Below are 14,532 nucleotides of genomic sequence, written 5' to 3'. Positions count from 1 at the left end.
AGAAGGAGAATCTTGTATGTCGCCTAAATAAATCCATATATGATCTCAAACAATCGTCACAAAACTGGTTCGCCAAACTTTCAGAGTTTCTTATTAGTTTAGGCTTCTCCCAGTCCAAAGCCGACTATTCCTTATTTCCAAGGTCTACAATCAAAGGCAAAGTTTTTTTACTTATATATGTTGATTACGTCATCATTGCTAGCGACGATTTGGAATGCATATCTTGTCTAAAGACTCTCATCAATGATCATTTCTGCTTAAAGAATTTGGGCAAGCTCAAATATTTTTTAGAAATTGAAGTCACCAGATCAAAGGACGATATATTTTTGTCACAAAAAAAATACACTCTTGGCATTCTCCATGATGCAGGATACACAAAAGCAAAACCAAGCGAGTTTCCCATGAAAGAAAATTTGAAGCTTGATAACAAAAGTGGAGAAATCCTTAAAGACCCAACGTCATATTGGAAAATAGTCGGCAAACTCATTTATTTGACCATCACACGGCCATACATAGTTCATTCTGTTCATATCCTAAGTCCATTCATGAATGAACCTAGAATCTCTCACCGAGATGCTATGTATAGACTTCTCAGATATTTGAAGGGAACCACATCACATGGAATCATGATGTCATCTCGAAGCAAGGTCAATATAACATGGTTTTGCGATTCTGACTGGGCTTCTTGTCCAGTAACCCGACGATCTACCACAGGATATTGCATCATGATCGATAAAAGCCCTATTTCGTAGAAAACAAAGAAGCAAACAACAATGTCAAAATCATTAGCTGAAGCTAAATACAGGGCAATGGCGCTAGCATGTTGCGAACTAACGTGGATCCGATATTTATTTAAGGATTTGAGTATTGAATTTGAAAATCCTATGACATTATGTTGTGTCAATCAAGCCGCAATGCACGTAACATCAAATCCATTTTTTCATGAAAGAACCAAACCTATCGAAATAGATTGTCATCTCATTAGAAAAAAAATACAGGCAAAGAAAATCAATACCAAGTTTGTGCGATCGAAGGATCAAGTTGCTGACATATTTACCAAATCACTTGGGTGAGAACAATTTATTCATCTCAGGAGCAAGTATTGGCACTTATCGGCATAAGAACGCCAACTTGAGGGGGAGTATCAAGATATGCATGGATAAGGATGTGTGTTGTCATTCTGATTCAATGCATATCAAGGAACATGATATCATGTTGTAACTAAAGGAAGGTTGTTGTAACCGTATAAGAAATTATCGTGTATGTTGGTTGTTATATAAGGATCTATTGTAATACTAATACATTATTTTTTCCTTATTCATATATTATCTTCTACACAAGCTTCCTCTATTCTGCATCATTTTACAGTATTCATCAATCATACTCCCGTTTGCCTGGGTCTATCCGAGCCTGAAGTTTTTAGAGTCCTTAATCTATTTGTATAGAAACACATTTTTTGTCTTTTTCTTGAAAACAAAATCATCTTATGTCATGTTTCATCTTTTGTTAAGCAAATCAACAATGAGGGCAATGGTCTTTGCAATGGTATTAGCACCAAGCATGTCTTTGATGTTGGATTTTGAATATGAGCAAATTCAACCTGGATGTGACCCATATTGACACAGGCACATCAAGGGACATATATAGCTGTGGCTCTAGGGTTTTGGAGGTTACAGCTTCATTCATGCCCAATAAAGACCTTTACAAGTGACAACTATAAACACATTATACACTCATTATGAGCCTCCTAGATCTTCATATAAATCAACATGTTAAATGAGTTTTTCAGATTTTTTTCATTTCATTTTTAAATTCTGACCATAGATCTATGTACTTGATTTTATAGGGATCAGCTCTTGAAGTGTTTGATTGTGACAAATGGGTGAGGTTTTATAACATTCAAAAAGTCAACCGTACAAAATCTTTGTAAATTTTTGAGACTCCAGATATCATTTTTTTTATCAAAAATACATGATCCAAGTGTGGATTCCTCGTAAATCGACCATGCTCCACACATTTATGCGAATAAAAATGCAAAAAAAATATCAAAAGAGCAGAAAAACCCATTTAACATGCTTTATTTATAATATTTCATTTAGCATGTACCCATTACTCTCTCTCTCTCTTTATATATATATATATATATATATATATATATATATATATATATATATATATATATAGAGAGAGAGAGAGAGAGAGAGAGAGAGAGAGAGAGATGAGCCATGCCTGCACCACCGTTTGTCCAAGCTCTCAAACTTTTTGGTCTAATGAGCCCCTCAATCACCAACAGTGGCGTCCTGTCCGCGAGGATCAGGTGCCATCATATGGCACACTTTGAAGTGTGTGAGTACAACCGATGCCCTTGATCGTTGGCTGATAGTCTGTGAGTTATGAGGCCTAAAAGCAAATGAAGGGCAGCCAGGTTGAAGTGTGTCAGTGCACCCGACGCCCTTGATCTTTGGCATATAGCCTGTGAGCTATGAGGCCAAAAGCAAACGGAGGGCATTCAGGTGCATGAAGTGTGCCATGTGAAGGTGGCTAGTCGGTGGACCACCAGCAATATGAATAATAATAAAGCCAGCCAGCTGCCTGCACCAACGCCAACACCAACACAGGCCAAGACAAACGAGAGAGACTCACTTAATTTGACAAGGTTATCCACGTGTGTTTAAATTCCGTCATGATCAAACCAAATCAGACACACACACACAAATATATATATATATATATATATATATATATATATATATATATATATATATATATATATATATATATATATATATATATATATAGAGAGAGAGAGAGAGAGAGTCCGTACAAATGAAATGTGCTAAATGAGTTTTTTTGTTTTTTTCAGTATTTTTTTACAGTTTTGCCCCCATAAATGTGTTGGGCATGATCGATTTACCAGAAATCCATACCTAAATCATGTGTTTTTCATGAAAATGATGATATTTTGATCCTAAAAATTTTACAAAGATTTTGGACTGTTGCTTTTTAAAATGTTATAAACACCCACCCATCCCATGTGTCGGAATAGAACACTTCAAGAGCTGTTTCTATAAAATCAAGCATAGATCACATCTGTACGGTCAAAATTTTAAAAGAAAAAAAAACCCAAAAAACTAATTTAGCACGTTTCATTTAACATTGACCTATATATATATATATATATATATATATATATGGATCAACAAGCAGGGAGCAAAGAGGGGTTTGGTAGAATTAGTCTGTAATCACGTGTGGGGGCCCTGCCCTGACTGGATCCACATATTGTTTGGGACCAGGCCTCACATGACGTAATGGGCAGGATCCAACCCTCGATCTGAAGATGCGGAAACAACAATAGGATTAAGCTAAGGAAACTGGAAATTCAGTTGAATAAATGAAAATAATAGTAATAGAGAAGAACAATAATGGAAAGGTAAAACCAAAGCCGGAGCAGTTAGTGCACCTCACCTTGTGTTGGGATGTTGTAAGTTCAAATCCCAATGGTATAGTTGTATAACTGGTAAGGGTCGGCCTAACCCCAGCTTTCTCTGTTAAAAAATAATGAAAAGGCAAAAGTTTGGGGTTTCATAGAAAGAAAAGAGAGATCACAACCAATTTAACCTACAAAGTCCCTATAATGAGCATTTTTAGGAACATAAGAAACCTTAATCTTAAATTAGATTTAAGATAACATAATTAAGATTCAAATCTAAATATATACTCAAATAAAACCTAAACTAAAAACTAGATCCAAATGAATCTCTTAGATTCAAATTATTAGTTGCTTGACTCTTGCATCATTATTCTTGGATTGGAAAAGACTTACCCTCGAGTCTGATGCTGCTTTTGATTTCTTCCAATTCCACTCCATCATTGAAACCCACAGAAGTAATACAATCTCCTTCAGATGTTAATCTTCTAGGCATTGATCCAAACGAGCTGCTAGTGGTAGGATCCACTTTGCAGGCGGTTTGAATCCAGAAAGCATGTAGGTGCAGCTGCTTCTAGGTGGTTGGTGTAAAACAATACCAAATGGTTCCACTTGTAATATATGGTCTCCACTAAAAAATCTAATTACAAATGCTTTTGGGTCCAATTATAAGTAATTAGATCCAAATTTATTTCACCAAGGGTAGGATGCCAGCATGGCACCATCGACTGTGGGATGCCGGTAGAGATGAGGCCTTCGGTAAGCTTCCCTTGCTACGCGTCATTTGGGGTCAATTCAGTCGTGCTCAAGATGATGCACTAAGTCTATCCAGCCTTGTGTTCCACCATTCCTATGCTTGCCAATGAGTTATTCAGACCCGCTCCATTAGAGTACATAACGAATCCGTTTGCATCCAACATCAATGTACTTTTCTAATTGGGGTTGGTATGTGATATACCGATTTGGTGGCTAGATGCATCGCCATAGCTTTCTTGTGGGGCTTTGGGGCCTTGTAGCATCTTGTTCAATAGCTCTCTCATATTTTGTATGTTACATGATTCAATCATTTGCATCATGTGTTCTCTCTTTTATGACATTCACTCTTCCAACGCTTGAATACCTGTTCTAAGCTTTTGCATAAATTGCTCTTCCAACCCCATAATGGACATTGAACATACAAGGCCTTAATCGTAAATTAGATCCGAGATAGATCCATTACATAATTAAGATTCAAACAAAGCTTAAACTAAAAGCTAGATCCAAACAGATCGCTTAAACCATAATTGTTGGTTGCTTGGCTCCTACATCAGAAACCAACATATATATGTGTAGGAAGAAAGCTTACTTTGAACTTGGAACAGTTGTATGTTTTGTTCCGTCTTTTTTGTTCATTTCGTCTAACCCTATACAAGCCATCAAACATACCTTTATGGATCACCATTCCACACAAGGACTGTCAATAACCTTACCTTTTCAATCCAATGAAAAACGAACACCTCAAACCAACTATCCTACCAAAAGAATCACTACAATGTAGTCTCACCTCCATATTATGATCCCATGAGAAACACTCTCAGAATCCCTTTTCAGCCTTAGGTTATGGATATGAGAAGCTTTTCAAAACAAAATTTTCTTTATTTCTCACTTGTAAAATGAGCAAAAAAATCCCTTCTAAGCATCTAGAACAACCTACTTTTTCTCTTCAATATCAATAATTCTCAATGACCAAACTCCAAAGTACTTTTTAAAGACTTATTTAATTGCTATCAAGTATAAATCTCATGACAAAGGATGGGTTTCATCCTACATTCAATCTTAAATCAAACTCTAGGATTGGTCCATATTTTTATTTTTTATGTGAACTAATCCTGAAACCCATCCTATGTCAAGGATGTGATCCTTTTTATTGATATCACCTAACCCAATACACATACCGAATATCACGGTAGGTTGATCGCGGCTGGCAACCGTCGAGGGGTCCTCTGGTCATTAAGGGATGAATAAATCGATTTTTCTTTTTTCTCGGCAATATTTTATTACGTGGTTCAACTTTGTGAATTCAACGGAACTCTTTAAAATACTACGAAATATCTCTCTCTCTCTCTCTCTCGAGTACAATCGGCGGACAGGGTTGCAAATAGCCTTCGTAGAGCAAAATCATTGGCCCGTTCGCAAGCCCAATTTCAAGAAGATAGATCATGCTCAGTGCGACGCTCAGTTAGGCAAAGGCGTACTAGGGTGCTCCCTGATTTCTTATCATGAAGATGTGTATTTGGAATATTAGGGGCATGAATTACTTTCGTAAGCGCTTGTTTTTAGCTAATTGGATTAGATATGAAAGTCTGGACATCGTTGCAATTTGTGAAACCAAAATGAAGGATATTTCGTTATCAGTGGCGTCTTACTTATGGAGAGGTGCAACATATGCTTTTAAACCGGCTGTTGGGTTTGCCGGGGGAATCTTGGTTCTTTGGAAAGCTTCTCTTAATGCGACAATAGTGAATATTGGTCTCTATTCCATCTCTCTTTGTGCAAACTTGTTGCCGTCACTACAAGATGTCGTCTTCACCTTCGTGTATGGTCCTGTTGTGTCGTCCTCGCGACCAACTTTCTGGGCTGACTTGGACCGAGTTTTGGTTACCTTTGGAGCTCTTCAGTGCTTAGGAGGAGATTTCAATTGCCTATTGTCTACACAAGATTCTAGTCTACCGATTCTTCTCAACTCCTCTATTAGAGGGTTTCAGGAGTTTGTTCAGCGGAACCAGCTGTACTCGGTACCTCATGTGGGGGAGCAATTCTCGTGGTCAAATATGAGGTCTCGCCCTTGCTTGCGGATACTAGATCATGTATTTCTCTCGCCAGATCTACTTCACGCAGTCCCGAATGTCACTGCTTGCCTGATGCTGCGGACCATGTCCGATCATGGACAACTAATTGTTTCTTGGGGCGCAGGCTTTAAAGCGTGTCGCAGGTTCTCCTTTGAGGAATGGTGGGTTCGTGTGCCTGACTTTCAGCAGCTGGTTGGTCAATCGTGAGCTCAACCAGTTTCAGGATCTTGGGTGGCCATCCGCATCCATGCAAAGCTTCTTCGTCTTCGGCATCGTATTAAGGAATGACTCAACGTTAACAACCTGAACAAGTTTAGGTTCATTGGTCAGTGGGCAGCTGAGCTCTCCTCTTTGGCCCAACGTCAGGTCGATCTTGTTGGTGTGTTGGAGGGTCAAGTGCTTCAATTGCATGAGCGTATCATTGCCCTCTCTGCCCTCATTGCAAAATGGAGAGCGCGAGATGAGCTTAGATGGAAATTGAGGGCTAGAGTTGCATGGTTGGCAAATGGCGATGATAATATATGATTTTTTCATATAAACGCATCAAATAAGTACAGAAAGAACCGGTTCCTCTCGATAGAGATCGATGGATGCCAGTTTGGTCAGCATAATTGCCTACCAGCTATTACTTCTTATTTCTCCAGGCTGTATTCGACTGACGTAGGCGTTGGGGGGGTCATCGGCGATATGGGTTATAAGCGGTTGGCGACGAACCAATCTGTTCCTCTGCAAGCTAGATTCACCGAAGCTGAGATTTCTGATGCTATTAGCAGCCTCTCAGGATGAAAGGCTCCAGGCCTTGATGGTTTTCACATAGACTTCTTCAAAGCTTTTTGGCCAATTGTTAAAGCTGAATTGCTCCAGTTGTTCGATTAATTCTATCGTAATGTCAGGCTGCCTAAACCATACCATGTGACAGTCATTTCTTTGATTCCTAAAAGGCAAGGGGTGTCAGACATATCCAACTTTAGGCCGATTTCGGTCATGGGCACTCTGTATCGCATTATATCTAATGTGTTGGCTAACCGGTTGCACGCTATCATTGATCAACTTGTCTCTCCGCATCAGGGGGCTTTTATTCCAGGTCGAAGTGTGCAAGGGTCATTTATTTGTGCAACTGAGCTTCTTCACTCTTTACAGTTGACTGGAGCACCGTACTTCTTGTTAAAATTGGATTTTCACAAGGCTTATGATAGTCTGGCATGGGATTTTCTGTTTGAATCTCTAACAAATATGGGGTTCGGCAACCAGTTTATTGCATGGGTTAAGGAGCTGGTCACGCAATCAGTGTCGTCGGTGTGCATCAACGGACTGAGAGGGGAAAAATTCAAGTTGGCTAGAGGCGTGTGTCAGGGTTGTCCCCTAGCCTCCATCCTCTTTAATATCGCGGTAGAGGGTTTACCTATTCTCATGAAAAGGGCAGAACAAACAGGCTTCTTGAATTCGTTGGGCATTCCTGGTTTTGTTGGTCACACAATTCAATATGCAGATGATACTATAATATTTGGTCATGCGAATGTTAATCAAATGTCTAGGTTGTGCTTCATTATTAAAATATTCGCTGCAATTTCTGGCCTTCGCCTGAACGAGAGTAAGTGCGCTCTGGTCTTACTCAATGCTGACCCTCTCCTCCAATCGACTGCTGCAAGGATCTTCAACTGCCTGATATCCGACCTTCCTGTTAATTTTTTTGGGTCTATCATTGCACTCACTGCAGCCGTCGAGAACTTCGTCTTGGACGTCTACTCTAGAGCGGGTGCAAGGGAGATTGCAGTCTTGGAAGGCCCGATATTTATCTTTTGCGGGACGATTGACGCTCATTCGCCATGTTTTGGCCAGATTACCAGATTTTCGTATGAGCATGTCCATTATACTGACGACAGTAGAACGAACGATTAACCGTTTGCTTTCGCACTTTCTTTGGTCTGGGAATGCGTCTCACAAAAAGTACCCGCTTGTTTCTTGGCAGCAGATAGTTCTCCCGAGGCGGCTTGGAGATTCCGGCTCTGAGAAAGAGGAGCATTGTTTTAGTATTGAAGTGGGCATGGGTCGCTTCCACATTTCCGTCTTCTTGGGCTACGTTTGTTAGGGAAAAATATGGTAGTTTACCTGACTCCCTTCTTTCGACGCCCAGTTCAGTGTGCCATTCGTCCCTCTAGTTGGAGTGGCGGAAAACACTTTGCTCCTTCAGTGACAGGGATCTTAGTCCTCGCCATGCCCGCCCGTGGCTTCACTGGGCCATGGCGAGCGGAGATAGGTTCTCCATTAAGCAAGTTTACTATTCCTTGTTGCCATCCGGGATGGATTGGTTTTTCATTGATTGTGTATGGGGTAAGGGGCTCGCTCCAAGGGCAAAAGCGTTGGCGTGGTTAGTGGCTCTGGATCGTGTTCAAACCCAGATTAATGTTAGGAAACGGGGCCTTCAGTTTCCACGCATGTGTGTTCTTTGCGAGAAGGCGGTAGAGGACACGACTCACCTATTTTGGTTTTGCCCGATAGTTTTAGACCTATTCTTTCAAACTTGGGGTGCACAGCCTGTTCAAACGCGTTCGAGTTCTGTTATTCGGGACCTCTTGTTTGGTCCCATGAATTTACGAAACAAAAAAAAGGGAGATTATTGTGGCGGGTATGGTTGTTTTCAGCATGGTGGGTGATATGGACCGAAAGAAACAATATCTTTTTCAGGGGCATCAAATTCAATTTTGGAAGGCTACGTCAGCGGGTTATGTTTGATGTGTATCTGACTCTTAAATTACATAGTAGAGACGGGGGTTTGGATCTACTTGTACTCTTAACTGTGCACAGTCACCATCTAGATGGTGGCTGTCTTACTCTTATGTTCTTCTCTCATCCAATATTCGGTTGGATGTATTTTGGTAATGTTGAATGATAAATGTTCTCTCTCTCTCTCTCTCTCTCTCTCTCTCTCTCTCTATATATATATATATATATATATATATATATATATATATATATATATATATATATATAGGTGCCTAAAGCTTTTTGTGCCTACCAAGCTTGGATCGGGGTTTTCATGTTGTTTTTCAAAAATCTGACCCAACATATGTATTTTGCATTATCGATTTGCTAGAAAATCCCATTTGGATCATGTTTTTTGAGAAACAAATAATTTTTAAGCATTGAATATTTTTTAATATTGTAGATAGTTGATTTTTGAAGCTATTTGTGCATGCTTGGATAGGGGTTTTCATGTTGTTTTTCAGAAATCTGACCCAATAGATGTGTTCTGCATTATAGATTTGCTAGAAAATCACACTTGAATCATGTTTTTTTGAGAATTTTTTTTTAAGCATTGAATATTTTTTAATATTGTAGACCATTGATTTTTGAAGTTTTTTTTGCCTACAGCTTGCCTACGGAGCTTGGATAGGGGTTTTCATATTGTTTTTCAAAAATCTGACCCAACAAATGTATTATGCATTATTGATTTGCTAGAAAATCACACTTGAATCATGTTTTTTTTGAAAATAAATAAATTTTAAGCATTGAATATTTTTTAATATTATAAACCATTGATTTTTGAAGCTTTTTGTGCCTACAGCGTGCCTATCGAGCTTGGATATGAGTTTTCATGTTGTTTTTCAAATCCATTTGCTAGAAAATCACATTTGGATCATGTTTTTTGAGAAAATAATGATTTTAAGCATTGAATATTTTTTTAATATTGTAGATGGTTGATTTTTGAATCTTATAAAAACCTAACTTGGTGTTGGAATGAGACAATCCAAAAGTCAATTCCCACAAAATCAAGCATATAGATCACATTTGTACGGTTAGATTTTAGAAAAAATAGAAACAACCTTTTCAAAGCTCAATAGGCACTTTCACGTCACTAACTAACTAACTAACTATATATATATATATATATATATATATATATATATATATATATATATATATATATATATATATATATATATATATATAAAGAATGGGTAAGAGACTAATGCTTTTTGTGTCTACTGGGTGCCTACCTAGTTTTGATAGGAGTTTTATGGTTGTTTTTCAAAAATCTGACATTGCATATGTATTCTACATGACCGAGGTGGCATCCCATGTGGTAAGCGGGGTCCTGTGTCAAGCTGAAGGCCGAGGATAGAATCCGTTTGCCACATGGGGCAGCTGCAAAAAAAAAAAGACGTATTTTACTTAATCGATTTGCTAGGAAATTACACTTGGATCTTGTTTTTTTGAAAAAAAAATATGATTTTTTAAGCAATGAATACTTTTAAAAATATAGATCGTTGAATTTTTAGTCTTATAAAAACCTAACTTGATGTTGGAATCGGGCAATCAGAAGTCGATTTCGACAAAATCATGCATGTAGATCACATTTGTATGGTCGGATTTTAGAAAAAAATAGAAACAATCTTTCCAAAGCTTAGTAGGCACAAAAAACGTTAGGCACCTACTCATTACTCTTTTATATATATATATATACTGACCGATATGATCTATGTACTTGACTTTATAGGGATCAGCTCTTGAAGTGTTCAATTCCCACACATGTGAGTTTTTATAACTTTTGAAAAGTTAACGGTCCAAAATCTTTTTAAATTTTTTAGGCTTCAACTATCATTTTTTTCATAAAAAACACATGATCTAGGTGTACTTTCCTCGTAAATAGACCATGCCCAACACATTTATGGGGTCAAAACTGTAAAAAAAATATCAAAAAAACATAAAAACCCATTTAGCATGCTTTATTTATAATATTTCATTTAGCATGTATCCATTTCTCTCTCTCTCTCTATATATATATATATATAGATAGAGAGAGAGAGATGAACCATGCCTGCAGGGTGGTTTGTCCAGGCTTTCAAACATTTTGGTCTAATGAGTCCCTCAATCACCAACAGCCACGTCCTCTCCGAGAGAATCAGGTGACATCATATGTCACACTTTGAAGTGTGTCAGCACCTATGATTAGTCTATGTGAGTTATGAAGCCCAAAAGCAAATGGAGGGCAACCAGGTGCATAGGCACACTGATCTTGGCTAGCACCTGATCTTGGCTAGCATGGGGATCACCAGCAATAAGAATAATAATAGAGCCAACCCCAGACAACTGCCTGCTCCAAACTCCAAAACCAACGCCAACACCAATACACGCCAAGACAAAAGAGGGGGACTCACTTAATTTGACTAGGTTATCCACGTGTGTGCAAACTTGATCATGATAAAACCAAATCAGATATATATATATAGTAATAGATCCGTACTAAATAAAATGTGTTAAATGAGTTTTTCTGCTCTTCAATATTTTATACTGTTTTGAGCTCATAAATGTGTTGGGCATGATCGGTTTACACTAAGAATTCACATATGGATCATGTGTTTTTAATAAAAAATTGACTTTGGACTTTTGACTTTTGACTTTTAAAATGTTAAAAAACCAACTCATGTGTGGAAATAGAACACTTCAAGAACTGATACTTATAAAATAAATCTCATAATTTACATCGGTTAAAATTTAAAAATAAAACTAAAAAAACATAAAAAACTTATTTAACACGTTTCATTTAGCACTGACCCATTATTATATATGTATGGATCAACAAGCAGGGATCAAGGAGGGGGTTTGGTAGAATTAGTCCGTAATCACATGTTCTACAATCACTAGCAACAAAATATCTCTTTGCTCTTGCCGACTTTGTGCCGGCCATTAAATATCTTCGCTTCCTTCTAATAGCGGGCTCTATTTCATTACTTTTTCTTGTCTTTTATTTGTTATTCTATTCTTCGCACCCCTTCAGTCTTCCCTCCCAAGATATTTCACCGTGTGTTGCCGGATATTTTGGCGCATCGCCGGAACTTTCTAACTTTTGGGAAGCAAGAGAGAAGAAACATAAAAAAATCCGTTTCAGTCGTGTATGGTCCGGCACGACTTGGCTAAAAGAGAGAGAGAGAGAGAGAGAGAGAGAGAGAGAGAGAGAGAATGAAGATACAGTGCGACGTTTGTGAGAAGGCAGAGGCGACGGTTTTGTGCTGCGCGGATGAGGCAGTCTTGTGCTGGGATTGCGACGGCAAGGTTCACGCCGCTAACAAGCTCGCCGGCAAGCACCTGCGCGTGCCTTTGCTTAACCATTCCTCTCAGATACCCAAGTGCGATATCTGCCAGGTACGAGACTCTTTTTTTCTCTCTTTGTCAATCTTCAAAAATCATCTCCTCCTCTGTTTCTTCTTGTGCACAGGTATTGATTATAGATGCCGGTTGCCCATCCCTTCAATCCTCTTCCAGTCTTCGCCTCTCTCTCTCTCCTTTACAATCAGAAAAAATAAGTGAGTCACCAACAACAAGACTTGTCTTGTTCTGGTGTACCAACATACAAACTCCAAAGGATCTCTCTCTCTCTCTCTCTTGTGCTCTGTTTGTCCCTTGGAGTCGTACAAACGGCGTCTTCTCGTTATTTTGGGGCGTTTTGCTTTCTTATGCATTTTAGGTTCCACGACACCACAGACACCTAGTCGGTTTTACTGTAGCTGTAGATATGACTTCAGGGTCGCCCTGCCTAAATTGGTTGTTGGTGGTGAGCTGATCCTTCATCCACCTACCTCTGTTTTGCCTGGTGTTGTTACGAGTGCCATCACATGGCAGGTGCACTTCAAAGTGTGCCATGTGCCATGTGATGGCACCTGATCCTGGCTCGTTGTTACTGCTTACTGGTACCATCCGATCAATATAGTAAAACAGATAAACTAAAAAACCAAAAAAAATTATGTCTGTTCACAGATCGGAACCAGTCCCACCAATATGGGCCCCAATTATTGGTGTGCAGCCTTTTTCCTTATCAAGCCAAAGATGTATGAATGTTGTTGGGTCGTGTGTCAGCTTTATTCTTATTTCAACATACCATTTTATTTAGATTATTCATACTCAAATAATCAAAAAACGCTTGAATCATAGTTACCCAGAGCTTCTTGCTGTATGGGGAAACTCGCTTCCAGCGTTTCGGAAGTGGGAAACTTCTCCTTTCTCTGGAAAGAGGGGAAGCTTTGGCAAACTAGCTTCCGATATACGGAAAACTCTCTTCCTTTTTAGTGGAAAGCCCGTTTCTTCCTTATTTCTCAAATCACTTACCTCTCATTTCCTTAATGTTTTCCTCTTGCTTCTTGTCTCGTCCCAATCACTTTTTCCTTACTTCCTCAGTTTTACATATTAAAAAAGAATAATTTTTCTTATAACAAGTTTGCATGTGTCATAACTGTATCATACTTCTCCATGCTACTTTTTAACACTCGCTTTCTCTTCTGCGTCACACATTGCTTCTCTTGTCCATTTCGCCTCATAGTAAACTTAATTTGGTGTTAATCCTGATGGTGAGAAATGAGTAACACCGTTATATTCTTGCTGTTTTTATTGTATTTTTTGGTTTTGCCAAATGTAATGTATGTGCAGGAGAAGGCGGGGTATTTCTTCTGTCTGGAGGACAGAGCATTGCTGTGCAGTCAGTGCGATTTGTCCATACACACGACCACCCCTTACGTCTCTTCCCACCAGAGATTCTTAGTCACTGGGGTGAAGGCCGGACTGCATCAGCACAACAATCAAGCGGCGTCGCCAGCGCCAGCCGAATCCTCCTCTGCTGAGACACCGGTCTCAGCCCATTTTTCTGGTGAGATGATGACGGGATTCCCACCTACACACTGGCCTTCCGATGAGATGATGCTTACCATCACCGCCACATCTCCGTCAGAGCACGAACATAACGGTGGTTTCTTGGTTGATTTCCCGGAGTTCATTTCTTCCAAGGCTAGCGGTCGAGCACAACAGTAGTAAGAGAGCAGAGCACAAGAGCATATCTCATCTAAATCTCAGACCAACTGGAAAACATTCCTTCCTTTGCCTCTTCTTCTATTATGCGTGTCACTACCATCTTTCTTCAATCTGTGTTCACCTTCAATATGTTCCGCATTATTCATTTTAGATTTCATGAAAACCTTCGCCCGTTTGCGTTATGGGCATCTCTGTTCAGGCTCATGATTTCTCACAACAGTAAAGAAGCTCCAACTCAATGGACGCAGGACCATGCAGCAGGCATTAATGAATTCGTACATGCTGCTGTGATGGCTTTAACCCTTGGCCTTCGTTGCTAACAGCTAGACATTGAGAAGATATATTTTTAATTTAATTCCAAAATGAATTATTCAGCATATCTCCGTACCGTTCATATTGAAGTTAGTAAAAAAAAAGAAAAAAGACTTTATGCTTAAATCCATGAAATTCTTATTCCTGCATGATCCATGCTGGTGT

The 14,532-nt window shown here is 39.0% G+C and overlaps 1 protein-coding gene across 1 annotated transcript; it reads left to right on the top strand.

The window, feature by feature from the left end:
* The first annotated feature begins 12,009 nt into the window (after window positions 1-12,009).
* On the top strand, window positions 12,010-14,110 carry LOC149838114 (B-box zinc finger protein 22-like). Its single transcript, XM_090007589.1, has 2 exons — window positions 12,010-12,399; window positions 13,678-14,110. The coding sequence occupies exons 1-2, from the start codon at window positions 12,217-12,219 to the stop codon at window positions 14,053-14,055; spliced, it is 561 nt and encodes a 186-aa protein (XP_089863715.1). The 5' UTR covers window positions 12,010-12,216; the 3' UTR covers window positions 14,056-14,110.
* The last annotated feature ends 422 nt before the right edge of the window (window positions 14,111-14,532 follow it).

This window comes from Nuphar pumila, chromosome 5, assembly GCF_984573655.1.
Source record: "Nuphar pumila chromosome 5, dmNupPumi1.hap1.1, whole genome shotgun sequence".
Taxonomy (NCBI): domain Eukaryota; kingdom Viridiplantae; phylum Streptophyta; class Magnoliopsida; order Nymphaeales; family Nymphaeaceae; genus Nuphar; species Nuphar pumila.
This window is presented reverse-complemented; position numbering and strand designations above follow the sequence as displayed.

Bases quoted from the DNA above. Each gene is read 5' to 3' on its own strand.
- LOC149838114 (XM_090007589.1), top strand. From the start codon at position 12,217: ATGAAGATACAGTGCGACGTTTGTGAGAAGGCAGAGGCGACGGTTTTG. The intron at 12,400-13,677 runs GTACGAGACTCT...ATGTATGTGCAG, and splicing joins CCAAGTGCGATATCTGCCAG to GAGAAGGCGGGGTATTTCTT.